This window comes from Strongylocentrotus purpuratus, unplaced genomic scaffold, assembly GCF_000002235.5.
Source record: "Strongylocentrotus purpuratus isolate Spur 01 unplaced genomic scaffold, Spur_5.0 spur5_scaffold_6, whole genome shotgun sequence".
Taxonomy (NCBI): Eukaryota; Metazoa; Echinodermata; class Echinoidea; order Camarodonta; family Strongylocentrotidae; genus Strongylocentrotus; species Strongylocentrotus purpuratus.
The window spans coordinates 21,116,147-21,130,027 of NW_022145612.1; the positions used below are offsets into that span (position 1 = coordinate 21,116,147).

The following is a 13,881-nucleotide window of genomic DNA, read 5'->3' on the forward strand; positions in this document are numbered from 1 at the left end:
CTTCACTAATTTTGTTTTAATAATATGACCCAAGTTCTGAATCTTATCAAAATATAAATTATGAACCTAGTGCACCATTCCCACTCCTATATCATGTTCTGTAAAGCGCACAGAGACATGTAATTATACGTATGCGTAGGTGCTATCCAAAAACGTTTGATTATTATTATTATACTATACTAAATATGATCACTTTAGAGTAAATGCCCGGAGAAAAGCTTTCCTGTCGAAATTATTGCTCTCATGGAGTTTTTTGTATTCTTCTTAAATAACACAGCCTTAATGTTTTCTACATTAAAAGTTTATGTTATCGACTTGTTATCAGAGGTAAACTTCTACAATCCTTAATGTGTGAGTACTCACAAGTAGGGCTCAGTTTGCCACCTCTTTTGGCGGCATCTTCAAGGAATCTAGCCACATGCTCCTCACCCTCGTATCGCTCAGAAGAACTGTAATTGATCTTACAGTATAACCTGATAGAAGAAGTGTAAAACAATTCAATTTAAAAAGCTCCATTTTGCCCTATTGCTGGAAATAAAAATCGATTCGTTGCAAAGTACGGTATGGGACAAATGTTAGTTCCTTGCTCATATTTTTATAGCAAGCCTATATATTTTTTCTTTGTACGCTTTACCAAAAACACCATCAAGAAAGGTATTTGTAACATGGATCAGCATTTGATAGTGGCTACAATATCTATAACAAATAATATTTATAAATGTATATTATAAATTATATATCTATTTATGATATATTATTCATTGCATATATAATGGATGTCTAAGACAAAAGGATATGAAGTATAGACAGATCTGATCTCATCTATACACCGTTACGTTGTTGCCTTTTTAGAGATTTTGGAGAGACCGAAAAATACTGTATGTTTGCCATAATGGCTGCTTATTAAGAAGAAATTGTGCTAAAACAGTTTCGTTTCATGAAGTTTGACGCTACTCCTGGTAAATTGCCTTCTTGGACAAAGAACAAATTAGCGAATAAACGGAAGCTTTTATCTAGAAGTTTGATATCAAATGTAATTCGGGAAATGCTTGAAATCAATATCACAACATCCAAACAAACAGTTAACAACAGAATTATCCATACCCCTTAATGTACGTTTGATCTTTTTTGTATGTTTTACGTAACTCAAGAATAAAAGGTGGACTGGTTGAATGAGACCCTTTGTTGAATGCGTTTAAATATAATCATTGATATGTCACATTTACAAGAAACATAATTTGGGACAAATCTATTATTTTACTTACTTAAAAAAGAACAAAATTTGGAAAGGGTATAAATAATTCAGTTGTTAACTATACATTGTAATCTATCTACACTGCTCATGTTACTTCACTAAACGTAACATAATTATAAGGCATAACATATCCATTAGAAGTCAATTCGACTGCTATTCAAGAAACCTCTTTCATAATCATTAATGTATAACTGATTGAAAAAACTCTGGTTTTGCTTACCAATTGGCAATAATTGTTGTCCCCAGCGTTCCGTCTCCAAATAAAAGTCTTGCAGCTGTAAAGACAACACATGTTACATTTGATCACAAATAATCTTCGATAATTTATTAAATAATTAACTTTCAATCTTTGGCAAATAAATGTAGATGGCAGTAATTTTAAGAATAACATCGGGTCTTTAATTCCAAAATTGAAATGCTTACTTCCTTACAAAAGGTATTTCTCATAAGCTTCACAAGATAATATAATTTTTACACAGAGAATTTCAATGTCAGCATGCTAACCTTGTTGTATTTCGCAAACATCTTCGGCAAATAAATTTAGATGTCAGTAATTTTTAGAATTCACCATGGAATAACATCGAGTCTTTAATTCCAAAATTGATATGCTTACTTCCTTACAAAAGGTTTTTCTCATAAGCTTCTCAAGGTAATATAATTTTCACAGTCACAGAGAATTTCAATTTTAACATTCTTACCTTGTTGTATTTCGCATACATCTGCACTTGAATAGTTGCCTGAAGATTCCATGTCAAACGTAGCTGGAGTTTTCAGATGTTTACTAGCGTATGCCTCAGGGAGAGAGATACCCAAGCTATACAGAAACAAAATAGAAAATTATTGTTAAAATGAAAAAGTATTTATATTTATGACATCCACAACAAACAAAATGGTTTTACAATCATTAATGATCAAAGAGAGAAGAAAATGCTTTGCTCACAAACAATATATAAATATGTGTAGGTCCGTTATTATTTGTCTGTTTTATAACTCAATTTATACCAAATAATTTATTTTTTATTTTACAAACTTCATTACTTGAAAACTACAACTTGTGTGAATTAACTTTTAAGACAACATAGTTTAGATTTACCTGTAGGGTGTTTCGAATAAAAATGTGAAGTAATATTTGCTACGACGAATGCTGACTCTTTTCTGAAAAGGATAAGATATAGAATCACTTAAGAAAATTATAAATATACTTTAAAACTATGTGATTTTCTCTCCTTTTCTCTGCGCCCTTCTTCTCTGTCTTTACTCGACATTCAATTTTTTTTTAAATTCATATCATTGACCAAAATTTTAATCATCGACTTTTAAGATTTTATCAAATGTGATAAAGTGGACAGGTAATTTGAACATACTTTATCGAGCTTGAATCTTTGAAATAAAATAGACAATTTTTGTTCACAAACCTACTGTTCGGGATATCGTGTAAACCTCGATGAACACAGAGATGTTCCTATTTCTACTTCCACAACATATAACACGGATCACTTCCATTGATTCACATTGCGTTTGTGGCTTCTACTCAGAAAGTATGTCTCTTGATAGCTACGGCTGATAATAAAATTGTAAAGACGATCATAGCGGAACCTTACCATCTCATCAAACATGTACTTAATCTCCATGGTAACGCCGCCTGTATCCCGGTCAACCAATGAATTACGGAGCTAGTTACGGGGAGGGAATGGGGAAGAAAAGAATGCAAAAATTACTCCACATTTTTAATCAATAAGGCAAGAAAGATCTGCCATTTAGTAACACCGTCTTTCATGACTTGAGCCAAATGAACATCCATGGTTCAAGATATTCATTCAGAATGTAAAGTGATTTGACGAAACTGAGTATGAATTTTAAGAGAAACAAAGCAAGTTAACCAAGAAAATAAAAACCGATGAAACATTTGTCAATTAGAGCAAATTTATCGAGAAAAAAAACCAACTTATCAAGGCAAATTTCACACTGCATGCGTTATGTAACACGCAAATGATTATGGAAGAAGACATTTAAGATTGTATTATTAGAAATAATTACAAATTGTTTATGTTATATGGCATATTTTCTATGTAACCATTACAACAAAAAATGATTAAATTATGAAGAAAAAAAAATAATTGAATTGTCTAAATTGAATAAAATATTACACTAGATAATGTTTATTTTACTCTTTATTTTTAATTTTTTAAAATTTAAGGAATATTTTGTACTCCTCAGTCCTCACAGTAGGGGATCCAAGATTCTTTGGACGTTTTGACACATTTTTTAAAAGCTTTTTGCCCCAATGCCTCCAAGCGGATCAACCAACACCCCCAAAATGCTAATAAGTGCAAGCCTAACACGGGCGTTGGTAGATGCATGAGGATGGGCTCATGCAATAGTAGACCGGGGTGGGGGGGGGGGGGAGTTGAGGGTGAAGGGGGATTCGTCTAGAACCTCTCCTGGATGGGCTTTGAGCATGTTAAAATTGACCCTGATTGACGTCGGCATATTCCATATATTATTATTGGAAACTTTGACCATCGTAAAATAGCAACTTTAGTTTCTTTTTTTTAAATGATCTCAACTTATTTGTCGCCCATTGTGATCCGACATGGCCCATTCAAAGTGTTTAAGCACTGTTTAAGCTTTGACTTTAGATACAAGCAATTGGCCACCCATGATATATCAAGGTGGAAAGCAAAGTACCTCGTTGGACCTATTAAAACGTTAATGGTAAAGCTCACGCGTCACATTCGTGTTCAAAATTTGAGGTCCAGTTTGTTTCTGAATATAACAATAATTCAAACGTAGGATCCAAAATAATTGTATTCCTTCTTGAAATACAGAATTCTTAAAAAATATATATATATATATAAACAAGTAATACTGCACTTATTTAACTGTTCCAAGTGTCAATGAAACACACGTAAACCACGAATAGTGACAATTCCGGACCCTACTATTGTTATACTGTACATTCAGCGTTATGTTACAATACATGTACATCACGATGTACATGGACATGTATTGTAATCATTGTTAATACATTCATCATACATCCACTCTAATGGCGTTTGTCATTCTGACATAACTTTGACACAGTTACTATCAGCATAATTCATGTTCATTGCCTGTTAAAAATATTAATCATGCGTGTCGTATTGTAATCACACAATAACATTAATTCAGGCACACTATATATGAAACTATTCAAAGAGATAAAATTAATTTCTAGTGATGAATGAAGATATTGAAAAGCCCGAATTAAGTCGATATTGTGAGTACAAACAATTATTGTTTTCGACTGAGATTTCAACGAGCATGCATTAGTTTGATGGATCATTTCTATTTGACAAATTAGCTATGCACAAGTACGATGCTATAGAGTACAACAAAGCCGTAAAAATGGTTTATCATCTCCAGGAAATATTGTGAAAAATGTTGCAATGTTTGTTGTTTATGAATAATTCGCAGGTACGTGCTAAATGGATACTCCTATACTTGAGTACACAGTATTAATAAGTTTACTAAACTAAGGAAACATAACACATTATGCATATAGTTTATTTTATTTTGGTTAATGATATATGTGTTTAATAGTGTATACTTCTAATAACTTTTATATACAGAGTAGCAGACGAACAGCAAGAAGTGGATTATATAATCTTTCAGTGGACACAGTATTCGTCTGTTAGGGAGTCATCCTTGTTTACCAGCTCTGTTAAGTTAACTCGTGTCATATGAAAACGACTAAGCTGATAATGATTTAGGCTAAAATGGATTAATATTTGCATTGAATACATGTAGAGACAGACGAGCATACATTCTAATATAACTGGGTCAACCTATAGATTGTCAAAGTTTGGTTAATAATCTTAGCATCAAGGCTATGGAAGGAACAAGAACATTGATTGTGTTAGACATTAGTATTCACTCACATTTTCTGATATACATTATTTACCACTATTGGGCTAATGGAACGAGTTGAGGAATCTCAGTGCAGAATTTGTCTAAGTTATTCCCACTTCCAAACGTATCAAATGTATTTTGTGTTAGATTTGAGATTACCCTTTATTCAAGTAAGATAATAAAGTGCATTTATTAAGAGATCTTATTTTCTTACAGGAGTGTTTAGGGATAAAACCATGCAGTGATATGTATCTAAATACTCCTGCATTTTAGGCAAACTTAAAGTTAAAAAATTTGAAAGGCATCTGGACACAAAATGGAATGTTATTCGAATCAGAAAAGTTCTGTCGGCAATTTGAAGCTCTAATTCACAGACTCTGATGAAAGAAGAATGCTATGAATAAGGACAAAAATGCCCACCAATTTCTTAAAAGTGACTAAACGAGGCAATGATGAAAGTGAATATCCTGCCCAACTTCTTATTTATCAAAGTGCGAATTGGAAATCAGAGTGCGAATGATGAAAGAGTCGAAAAGGTGCGATTTTGTGCTTGTGTTTTTGCAATACCTGATCCCGTCGTTTGTTTTGGAAAAAAGAGAGGGATAAGTCTCTATGAAGTTTAAATGAAAAGTGGGGAATGGTTTATAGGAAACTAGCCTGTCCAGCGAATTTCTGAAGTTGTGCGCATAATGAACAGAAGTGGTCAAGCACATCCAGCTATTGGTAATCCCTACGGTCAATCCCTAGATTGGCGTCGAGAATTAGTACATCAAAAATACCCCTTGGAGTGTTAGTACTATTTCAGTTAATCAAGTTCGCATGCTGTACTCGACCCATACAAAAATACTCAAAATTTGGCATTCAAATTGTCACCTCCATCGGCGTAACTAGTTGCGAAGATCTCGGTTGGATGTCCTGATTAAGGAGAATAAGTGATTGATGCGGTGACACTTAAACATCAACTTAATGACTATAGTAGCCATTGGTGTGAAAATAATAACATTGGGGAATCTGTTTATTTTATACATTACAATCACAACAAATCTTAAAAAACGATATTTCATGTTTAAGAATATATATGACTACCAGTTGATACTGCCTTGCTTTTTGTTTAGGTTCTATTGATTTTAATTCAAAGTTTTTGCTTACCAAAGTCATAAAGCTTATAGATGAAGCAAACCAATTTTCATTTGAAAGGTATAATCTTTCTACAATTTTGTTTAAATCTTATTACAGACGATTTATCAGTGCTTAAAGTTACCCCCCCCCCCAAAAAAAGAAGAAGATTAAACTGTAAGATATGATTTCCGTGTTGGTAAAGTGTTCCACCAAAATCAGTGTAACTTGATGATTAATAATACGTCCAACACCAAATTGTTAAAGGCTCCACCTCTATTATTTTGCAGTGCTATATTGCATTAAGTTATTATGATTAAAAGGAGATCAAGTTACCAATCAAATCAAATCATGAAGTTCTTAACTTCTTACCACATCGTCAGTATCGGATAATTCAACTTCGGATAGATCCACACTGTTGTAATTCGGTTTGACACTCCCATCTGTATGAAGATATCTCAGTTCCGGATGGAAGAGGATGTATCCGTTATTTGTAACCGCGAACGAGTATCCATTCACACCGAGCTGGAAGAAATTATTCAAATAGAGATTAGCGTACTCAGCAATTTTAAAGAAAAATGTGATTATCATAATCAGCGCAATCATACAAAATCATGATGTCATATGGGGAAATAAAATCAATGAGACACTTGTGTCTCTATCGCCGTTGCTTTCCCAAAAGGACGTCTGTCGAGACTAGAAAATAGATATTGTACAGTATAAAGTGTATAGTATATTATATAGGATACTAGGGTGTAGTAAAGTATAGTATAGTATATTGAGTGGAGTAAAGTATAGAGTAATATATGCCTTTTTGTTTATTATTTATAACATCATTTTGAGATATGGTGCTATATAATATTTTCACCATCAATTATGATGTAAAGGTGTTGTGGTACACTGTGAAAAGGTCGGGCAATATTTTTCCAACAATTTGCCCAACGTTGTGCCAATAGTCAACCCAATCATCTATTGGGCAATATTTTGCCCACACGTAAGTACCCTATTTCACACGTGCATAATATTTTCGTATTTTGACCAACATTTGGACAAAGATATGACCCTTCAGCTGCCTGACTACGGTAGCCCACCTGTTGGGAAAATCTTGACTAGCTGTTGGGCAAAATACGAAACAATTTGCCCAATAGATGGTTGGGTTGACTATGGCACATCGTTGGGCAATGTGTTGGAAAATATTGCCCAAATTGTTCACAGTGTAGAGTGGATACGTCTTCAGACCGTGAACCACGAGCCACGGGGTTCCAATCCCCGTCGCGGCACCAAGGTCCTTTGGCAAGACATTAATCTACATTTGCCACATTCCACCGAGGTGAGATAAATGGGTACCTTGCAGGAATTAATTCCTTGAAATACTCGAGCGCTGTAATGGCAGCCTTGCTATAGCCAAGGTAATAATAATGGAGCGTCAGGAGTGGAAACGTGCCTGACATGAGCGCTATACCAGAATCCACTATTATTATTATCATTATGAATATAGAGTGTAACCTTCAGACCCTTATTGCGGTTGAGTGTTATCTTGAATACATAACTGCACAAACCATATTCAGCCTTCATAAATAATGAGTTGGTGACACAATCTGAATCGAATTTTAATGTAAATTCCCTATAAATTTTAATGGCTGCTCGACGAAAATCAATACATCAACTCTTCTACTATTACAATACATGACAAAGCACAAAAAGGTGATTCGACATTTCCTCCGTCAAGATTTGCTTTGGGCTCCATATTGTCAAATATACAAGCTTAGTGTAAGGGTTAGGGTTAAGGTTTGGTTTGAATTTAGAATCTATCTATCTATCTATCTGAGTATCTTCTCCCGGTTCGGAGGTTGATTGCAACATCTCTCCATTTCATTCTATCTTCTGCCATTCTGGTGCACTCTTGCAGTTTTAGTCCACTCCAGTTCTTGACATTCTCTTCCCAGTTGATTCTGGGTCTCCCTCTAGGTCTACTTCCTTCCACTCTTCCTTCCAATACATCCTTTAAGAGGCTTTGGTGCTTTTTAACATGACCACAGTATTTGACTTTTCTCTCCTTAACTAATCTTACTAGTGCAATTTGTTTACGCCCTGCCATGTGCAATATCTCTTTGTTGGTTTTCATTAGTTTCCAGGATATTTCATCATTCTTCTGTAGATTCACTTTTCAAAAGATGTTATTCTATTTTCCATGGTCTTGTTTATTGTCCATGTTTCTGCTCCATACAGTAGGACAGGCCATACATAACAGTTTACTAGTCTCAACCTAAGCGCAAATTTCACCTTTCTATTTATGAATAATCCTTTCATTGCCAGAAATGTATTCCGAGCAATTTCTATTCTTCTTTTTATTTCTGCTTCGCATCTGGCATCATCTGTGATATTTTGTCCTAAGTAGATGTAATTACTGACTTGCTTAATGATATGTCCATCGAGTTTCAAACATATTCTAGGCTTATTCTCTGTTCTACTAAAAATCATTGACTTAGTTTTCTTGACATTTGAATTTAGAATAGGGTTTTGAATTGATTTGCATAGCAACTTGGAATGTAATCGCAGAAAACTATACAATGGGGAAAAATGGCATTCAAAAGGAGTCCTGATTAACACGAGCCGATATAATCAGTGTCAAAAATCTAACTCGTTAAGAGGGGGATTCTGACAGGCTCACGCCGATTTTATATTAAATACAACATGCGATTTGCTGTAGCTCTTTTGTGCACCGAGGACAATTGCTTAGTTGGTTGCATCTTATAAAATTGTAAAAGTCATGAACGTGACTTCCCAGCCTTTTTATTTTAAAGGAAAATGAACTGTTCTATAGTTTGTTTATATATCTATTTGAGGTTTACCTTAAACGGCGGGGTAAACTTTTTCAATTCCTTGATGGGAACATCGCATCCTGCTACTCCTTCGAGAATTCCCTTGTCCATCTGAAAGAAGAAACACATGCAAGGTTGTGAAGACAACATCTATGAAGGCATAAGATTGGTCAAGCAAATATAGTTTGATAAACCACACTCTAATGAGAGGCAGACAACATTTTCCAAAAGGGCCATTCATTTTATCACTTTTCAAGTGTTGATAATGTCAACAAAACTGAAATAGAAAAAAGGTGTTTTAGATTACACATTTATGATCTTATAAATCAGAGGCAGACAACAGAAATGTGTGATAGAATACACTCTGATGATGGTATAGTTCAGAGGTAATTAAACAACATTTTCCAAAAAGGCCATTAATCTTTATTATTATAGGACCCCATGGAAGAACACTCGTCTGGAAGTAGGACTATGTATATATAACTAGTCACCGAATATGAGCTATGTGTTATTTACGATATATTAATGTTAAGAAAACTGACTCAACCGACAACCAATAAAGTAAAAATGAAAAGGTGATTAAGCTATTAACTTGGGTTTATTATTATCTTATCACTAATGTCTTGTAAAGGTGTCATGCTTATGTTACGCATATTTCTTAATCATAGCAATATGCAATTCAGTTATGACTTTATTTTAATAGCAAAATAAATATGTAAATGTCTATTTATCTGTTTGGATTATTTATTTATCACATGAAGTTTGGTAATCAGTGTAAAATTCAAAACAACTAAATGGCGAAAAAAGAAAGAAAAAAAAAACACGTATTATTGATCAATTGAGTCCGTGCTATACAAATTAAATTAATTGTACATGAATGTAAGAGTGTCAAGCATGGATATTAGGGATTTTTAGATTCTGCACGACGAGGACGAGAACGTGGACTGCCCTTTTAATGCAATGGTACGTCCTTTTAAGGCACTGGCAGTGACGTCACATTGCCTTAAAAGGTCAGTCCACGTTCTCGTCGTGCAGAATCTAAAAGTCCCTATTATCTTACCGTTTCGTTTTTGACGTTGAAGACTGGTTGAGATACAGAGCATGTCAAACCAAGACCCTGTGATGTAAACAAAAGTCATGACATAATTTATAATCAAGATGTGATGTTATGTCATAGCTAACATATACTTTATGCATCATACATTTCTGGATAGCAAATGTGTTAGGTATATCAAAAACATTGAGTGTATTCATTCGTTTATTTTTCAGTACTATGGAACTTTGTATAATTATGTACCATTCAAAAGTATAAAAGGGTCTGCATATTCATCTTATTCAATTAAAAATTAATTTAAAAATCTGTAAATAAATAAGTCATATTTGACGCATATCACTCCATTCGTAGTCGTACTGAAATTGCAACGAAAGTATCGTCAAATGAAATGTATATCTTTTAAAATTTAGCATTCCCACGTATTATTTCTAATCATAATTATCTTGATTGGACGGATCATGAACCTACTCCCCTTTTGATCGATAGAATGATATACTTACTAAGGCATCCCAATAGACGCTACTCCAGACGGTTTTACGAAGTCGTTTATTCACCATCGGTCGACTAAGCACATGAAGATAACTCTGTAAATAATAAAATACATATCAATACTTTTACTAATCGCCAACTAAGCAAATCTACATTATCATAAAGACTTGAAATGACGCACTCCTCTTTCCAAGAATAATTTCAATTGACCTTTCTCGATGAATTGTATATTAGCTGTTTGGACCATAAAAATCTTTTCTATTGGAGTAAAAATATACTACACTACTGTTGAATGGAACAAACTTTATATTATATTGAAGACACGAAAGAGAGAATAGTATTACCCACTAATAAAGAGACATACTATAACTCAACATTTTGAATGACTAATAAACTAGCGCATTTTGCATGGTATACATTTCGTATGATGTACTACTTGCTGACGCAGGACGGGTAAGGTTACATAGATATATATCTACAACTATACTGGTTACCTGTTCATTGGAGAATAATGTATACAGTTTCACTATTTGTTTATAAATCCATGTATAACCTTATCCCATCCTATATTTCTAGTCTGTTTTGTCCCATCCAGCAATCTAGATATTCATTACGCTCAGGGTCAGACCCTCTCCTTCTGCAAATCCCCCGCATCAATTCGAAGAAAATATAATTTTTTCTGGTCCCACTAGTTTGAATAGTCTCCCATTAAGCATTCGTCCTGCACCTCAGTCGCATCATTTAAGAGATATCTAAAAACTCATTTGTTTTCTTTGTAATTGTTATTTTTAGAGTGTAATGCACTTGGAGAGCATATAATTATTATGTTACTAATGTAAAGCGCTTTGAGCATGTTTATGTAAAGGCGCTAATCGCGCTATATAAATATCAATAATTATGTATGTATGTATTTATGTATGTATATATCATATAGTCATCATTTTGAGTAGGTCAACTCCATGTGGTATTATCAAATTGCTAGAAGAAGACTCAGTACTCACCGTAACATGTTCTTCGACATCAGAGATTGTTGCTAGTCGAGTGTAGTAACCTATTCAGTCAAATTTTTAAAAAATGTGTATAAATAATTGATTAATGTGTTTTGTCTAAATTACGGTTTATATCAAAGATTAATATTGTTTATGATCAAAACATTGTTATGAATCGTATAATTTCTTTATAATTAACACAACTAAGGGAACGCGGTAAGCGTTGGTTATACAACCGCGCTTTGACAGAGATTTATTCCAATATCATGCAGATAAACTAGATTTAATTACAATACTTCAGTAATTTCATCTCGATTCATTATTACCATATTGATGACTAGTTTGTATTGCGACTACGATTCATTGTTGTAAGGTTTAAAAGCTGCGGTGAAGTATAGTGTGGTTCCAGGGATGGAAGGTTGGGGCTACTACTACGACAGCCTTTTCACACACAGCTAAAATTCATCGAGATGATTAGTGTAAACGTGTTTAACTGAATAGTTTTAAACATGTTTATAGATAATTTTCCCTGTGTGAACATCGTTTATACGATGTTGGGATAGATACGAAGTCGCGCTTCATACGCCCCTAAAAGCAGGCTGCAGATACGAAGTTCGTATCTAGAGAGCTTGACATTTTGTGTGTGAACGGTTATTCGTGTTTAAACGTGTTTAAACTGGATGGAGCGTGCGCTTTGATTGATATGACATGACCTTCAATGCGCAATGGCACTACTACGCATTTTACGAGCAGTAGTTAATCACGAAACGATTAACGATCGCACCGAAATTTCTTTGTGTGAATGATGTCGTATGTACAGGTGATTAGTTTAAAGCCCTTTAAACTAATCATGTTTATAGAATTTTAGCTGTGTGTGAAAAGGCTGCGAGTTGCATTGTCACCATAATATTTGAAACAAGCTTTCAAGCAAAGATGTCTTACCTCGATTGTCACATGCGACCTTGATGAGATTAGTAGGTCCATCTACTTCACGTCCTGTTTGGTAGGTGAACACTCTTGTCTGAAAATACAAACATCAATGTCTATATCGATCTCATGCTTTGAAAAAGGTACTTTAATTGGAGATGTTTGAAATGCGAGATGGAAATGTGTTACTCCAGGGGATGCATTAGACAGCCTGAATGAAAATGTTTTGGCAGCCACAAAAAATAATGCATTCGATTTTCAGTTCATTATCACATGAGACATTATAGTTAGATACGGGAATGACATGTGGGAGGGGATTGGAGATGTCGGAGAGCGATCAAATTACAATTCAGTTTAGCCCAAGATCGAAATTATTGTGTTAACGTTGACTTTGGCTGAGGATTATATTAGATTGTCATTTAAAAAATGGAGTGTGAATCTAAGTGAAGGAGACAGGATACGAGGCAAAAGTGATATCCGGCGTGAAATTGAAAAGACAAGGTATGGGGTCAAGTTTCACTGTCACAGCCGAAGATCAGAATCGGAAGTCGTATGACTGTTTGATTTGGGTTGGGGAATACATTAGTTTCTCATTTCATGATCAATCAGTGCAAAATAGCATAGCATTAAAAAAAACAGGATTGAAGTCCGGCGTGAAATTGAAAAGACATGTTGGTGTCAGATTATTCATTTATAGGCAAAATTCAGGATTATAAATGCTATTACCGTTTGATTTGGGTTGAGTTCTTTGAAGACGTCTTCAGCTGTTTCGGTGAGCATATCGGAGATGATCATGATTGCCTGGTTGCATTCAGAGCCACGGTTTGTGCTGTTAAACTTAATGCAGAGAGACAGAGAAGGTCGCTTGATGCACTCCAAGTAATCAACCTTGAATTCTAACACTGATTGCAAGCCATCGTATCTTATCTAGTCTCCTCTTCTCTCCCTCTCTTCTCTTTCCATCTCTCTCTCTCTCTCTTTCTCCCCCTCTCTCTCTCTCTCGCTCTCTCTTGTTTCTTGCTATCTCCACATATGTGGATCGCATCACCACATTTCACTTAATCTCTACCTCCATTCCGTGAGACACTTCGCTTCGAATAAACTTTTCTGTAATGTACATGATGAATAGAAGGTACATCAAGGAAATCATAAATTATATTGATGAGCAAAATAAGTGAATTTGACAATTTCTTGTATCAAATCAATTCCACTTTGTACTCGATTTTGTACTCATCATGGGGATAACAATCATGTTGGGACCTCCTCAAAAATTGTCACTAATATTATTTTAGCAATCAAAACATGTTTTAAAAGAGTAATAATTGACTCTCTCAAAAT

The 13,881-nt window shown here is 34.3% G+C and overlaps 1 protein-coding gene across 2 annotated transcripts in view; it reads right to left on the reverse strand.

The window, feature by feature from the left end:
• Positions 1 to 13,881, reverse strand: part of LOC100890679 (voltage-dependent calcium channel subunit alpha-2/delta-3) — a 74,135-nt gene that overhangs the window by 9,802 nt on the left and 50,452 nt on the right. The window contains exons 11-23 of one of the 2 annotated variants that reach the window (XM_003725540.3): positions 13,270 to 13,380; positions 12,559 to 12,637; positions 11,629 to 11,678; positions 10,639 to 10,722; positions 10,145 to 10,201; positions 9,115 to 9,195; positions 6,635 to 6,787; positions 6,020 to 6,061; positions 2,857 to 2,928; positions 2,349 to 2,410; positions 1,954 to 2,069; positions 1,476 to 1,530; positions 364 to 473 (exon numbers count right to left, since the gene is read on the reverse strand). In XM_003725540.3, coding sequence (XP_003725588.2) covers positions 364 to 473; positions 1,476 to 1,530; positions 1,954 to 2,069; positions 2,349 to 2,410; positions 2,857 to 2,928; positions 6,020 to 6,061; positions 6,635 to 6,787; positions 9,115 to 9,195; positions 10,145 to 10,201; positions 10,639 to 10,722; positions 11,629 to 11,678; positions 12,559 to 12,637; positions 13,270 to 13,380 — 1,072 coding nt within the window. The remainder of the gene's footprint in view (positions 1 to 363; positions 474 to 1,475; positions 1,531 to 1,953; positions 2,070 to 2,348; positions 2,411 to 2,856; positions 2,929 to 6,019; positions 6,062 to 6,634; positions 6,788 to 9,114; positions 9,196 to 10,144; positions 10,202 to 10,638; positions 10,723 to 11,628; positions 11,679 to 12,558; positions 12,638 to 13,269; positions 13,381 to 13,881) is intronic. The other variant, XM_003725539.3, reaches the window with a different exon arrangement.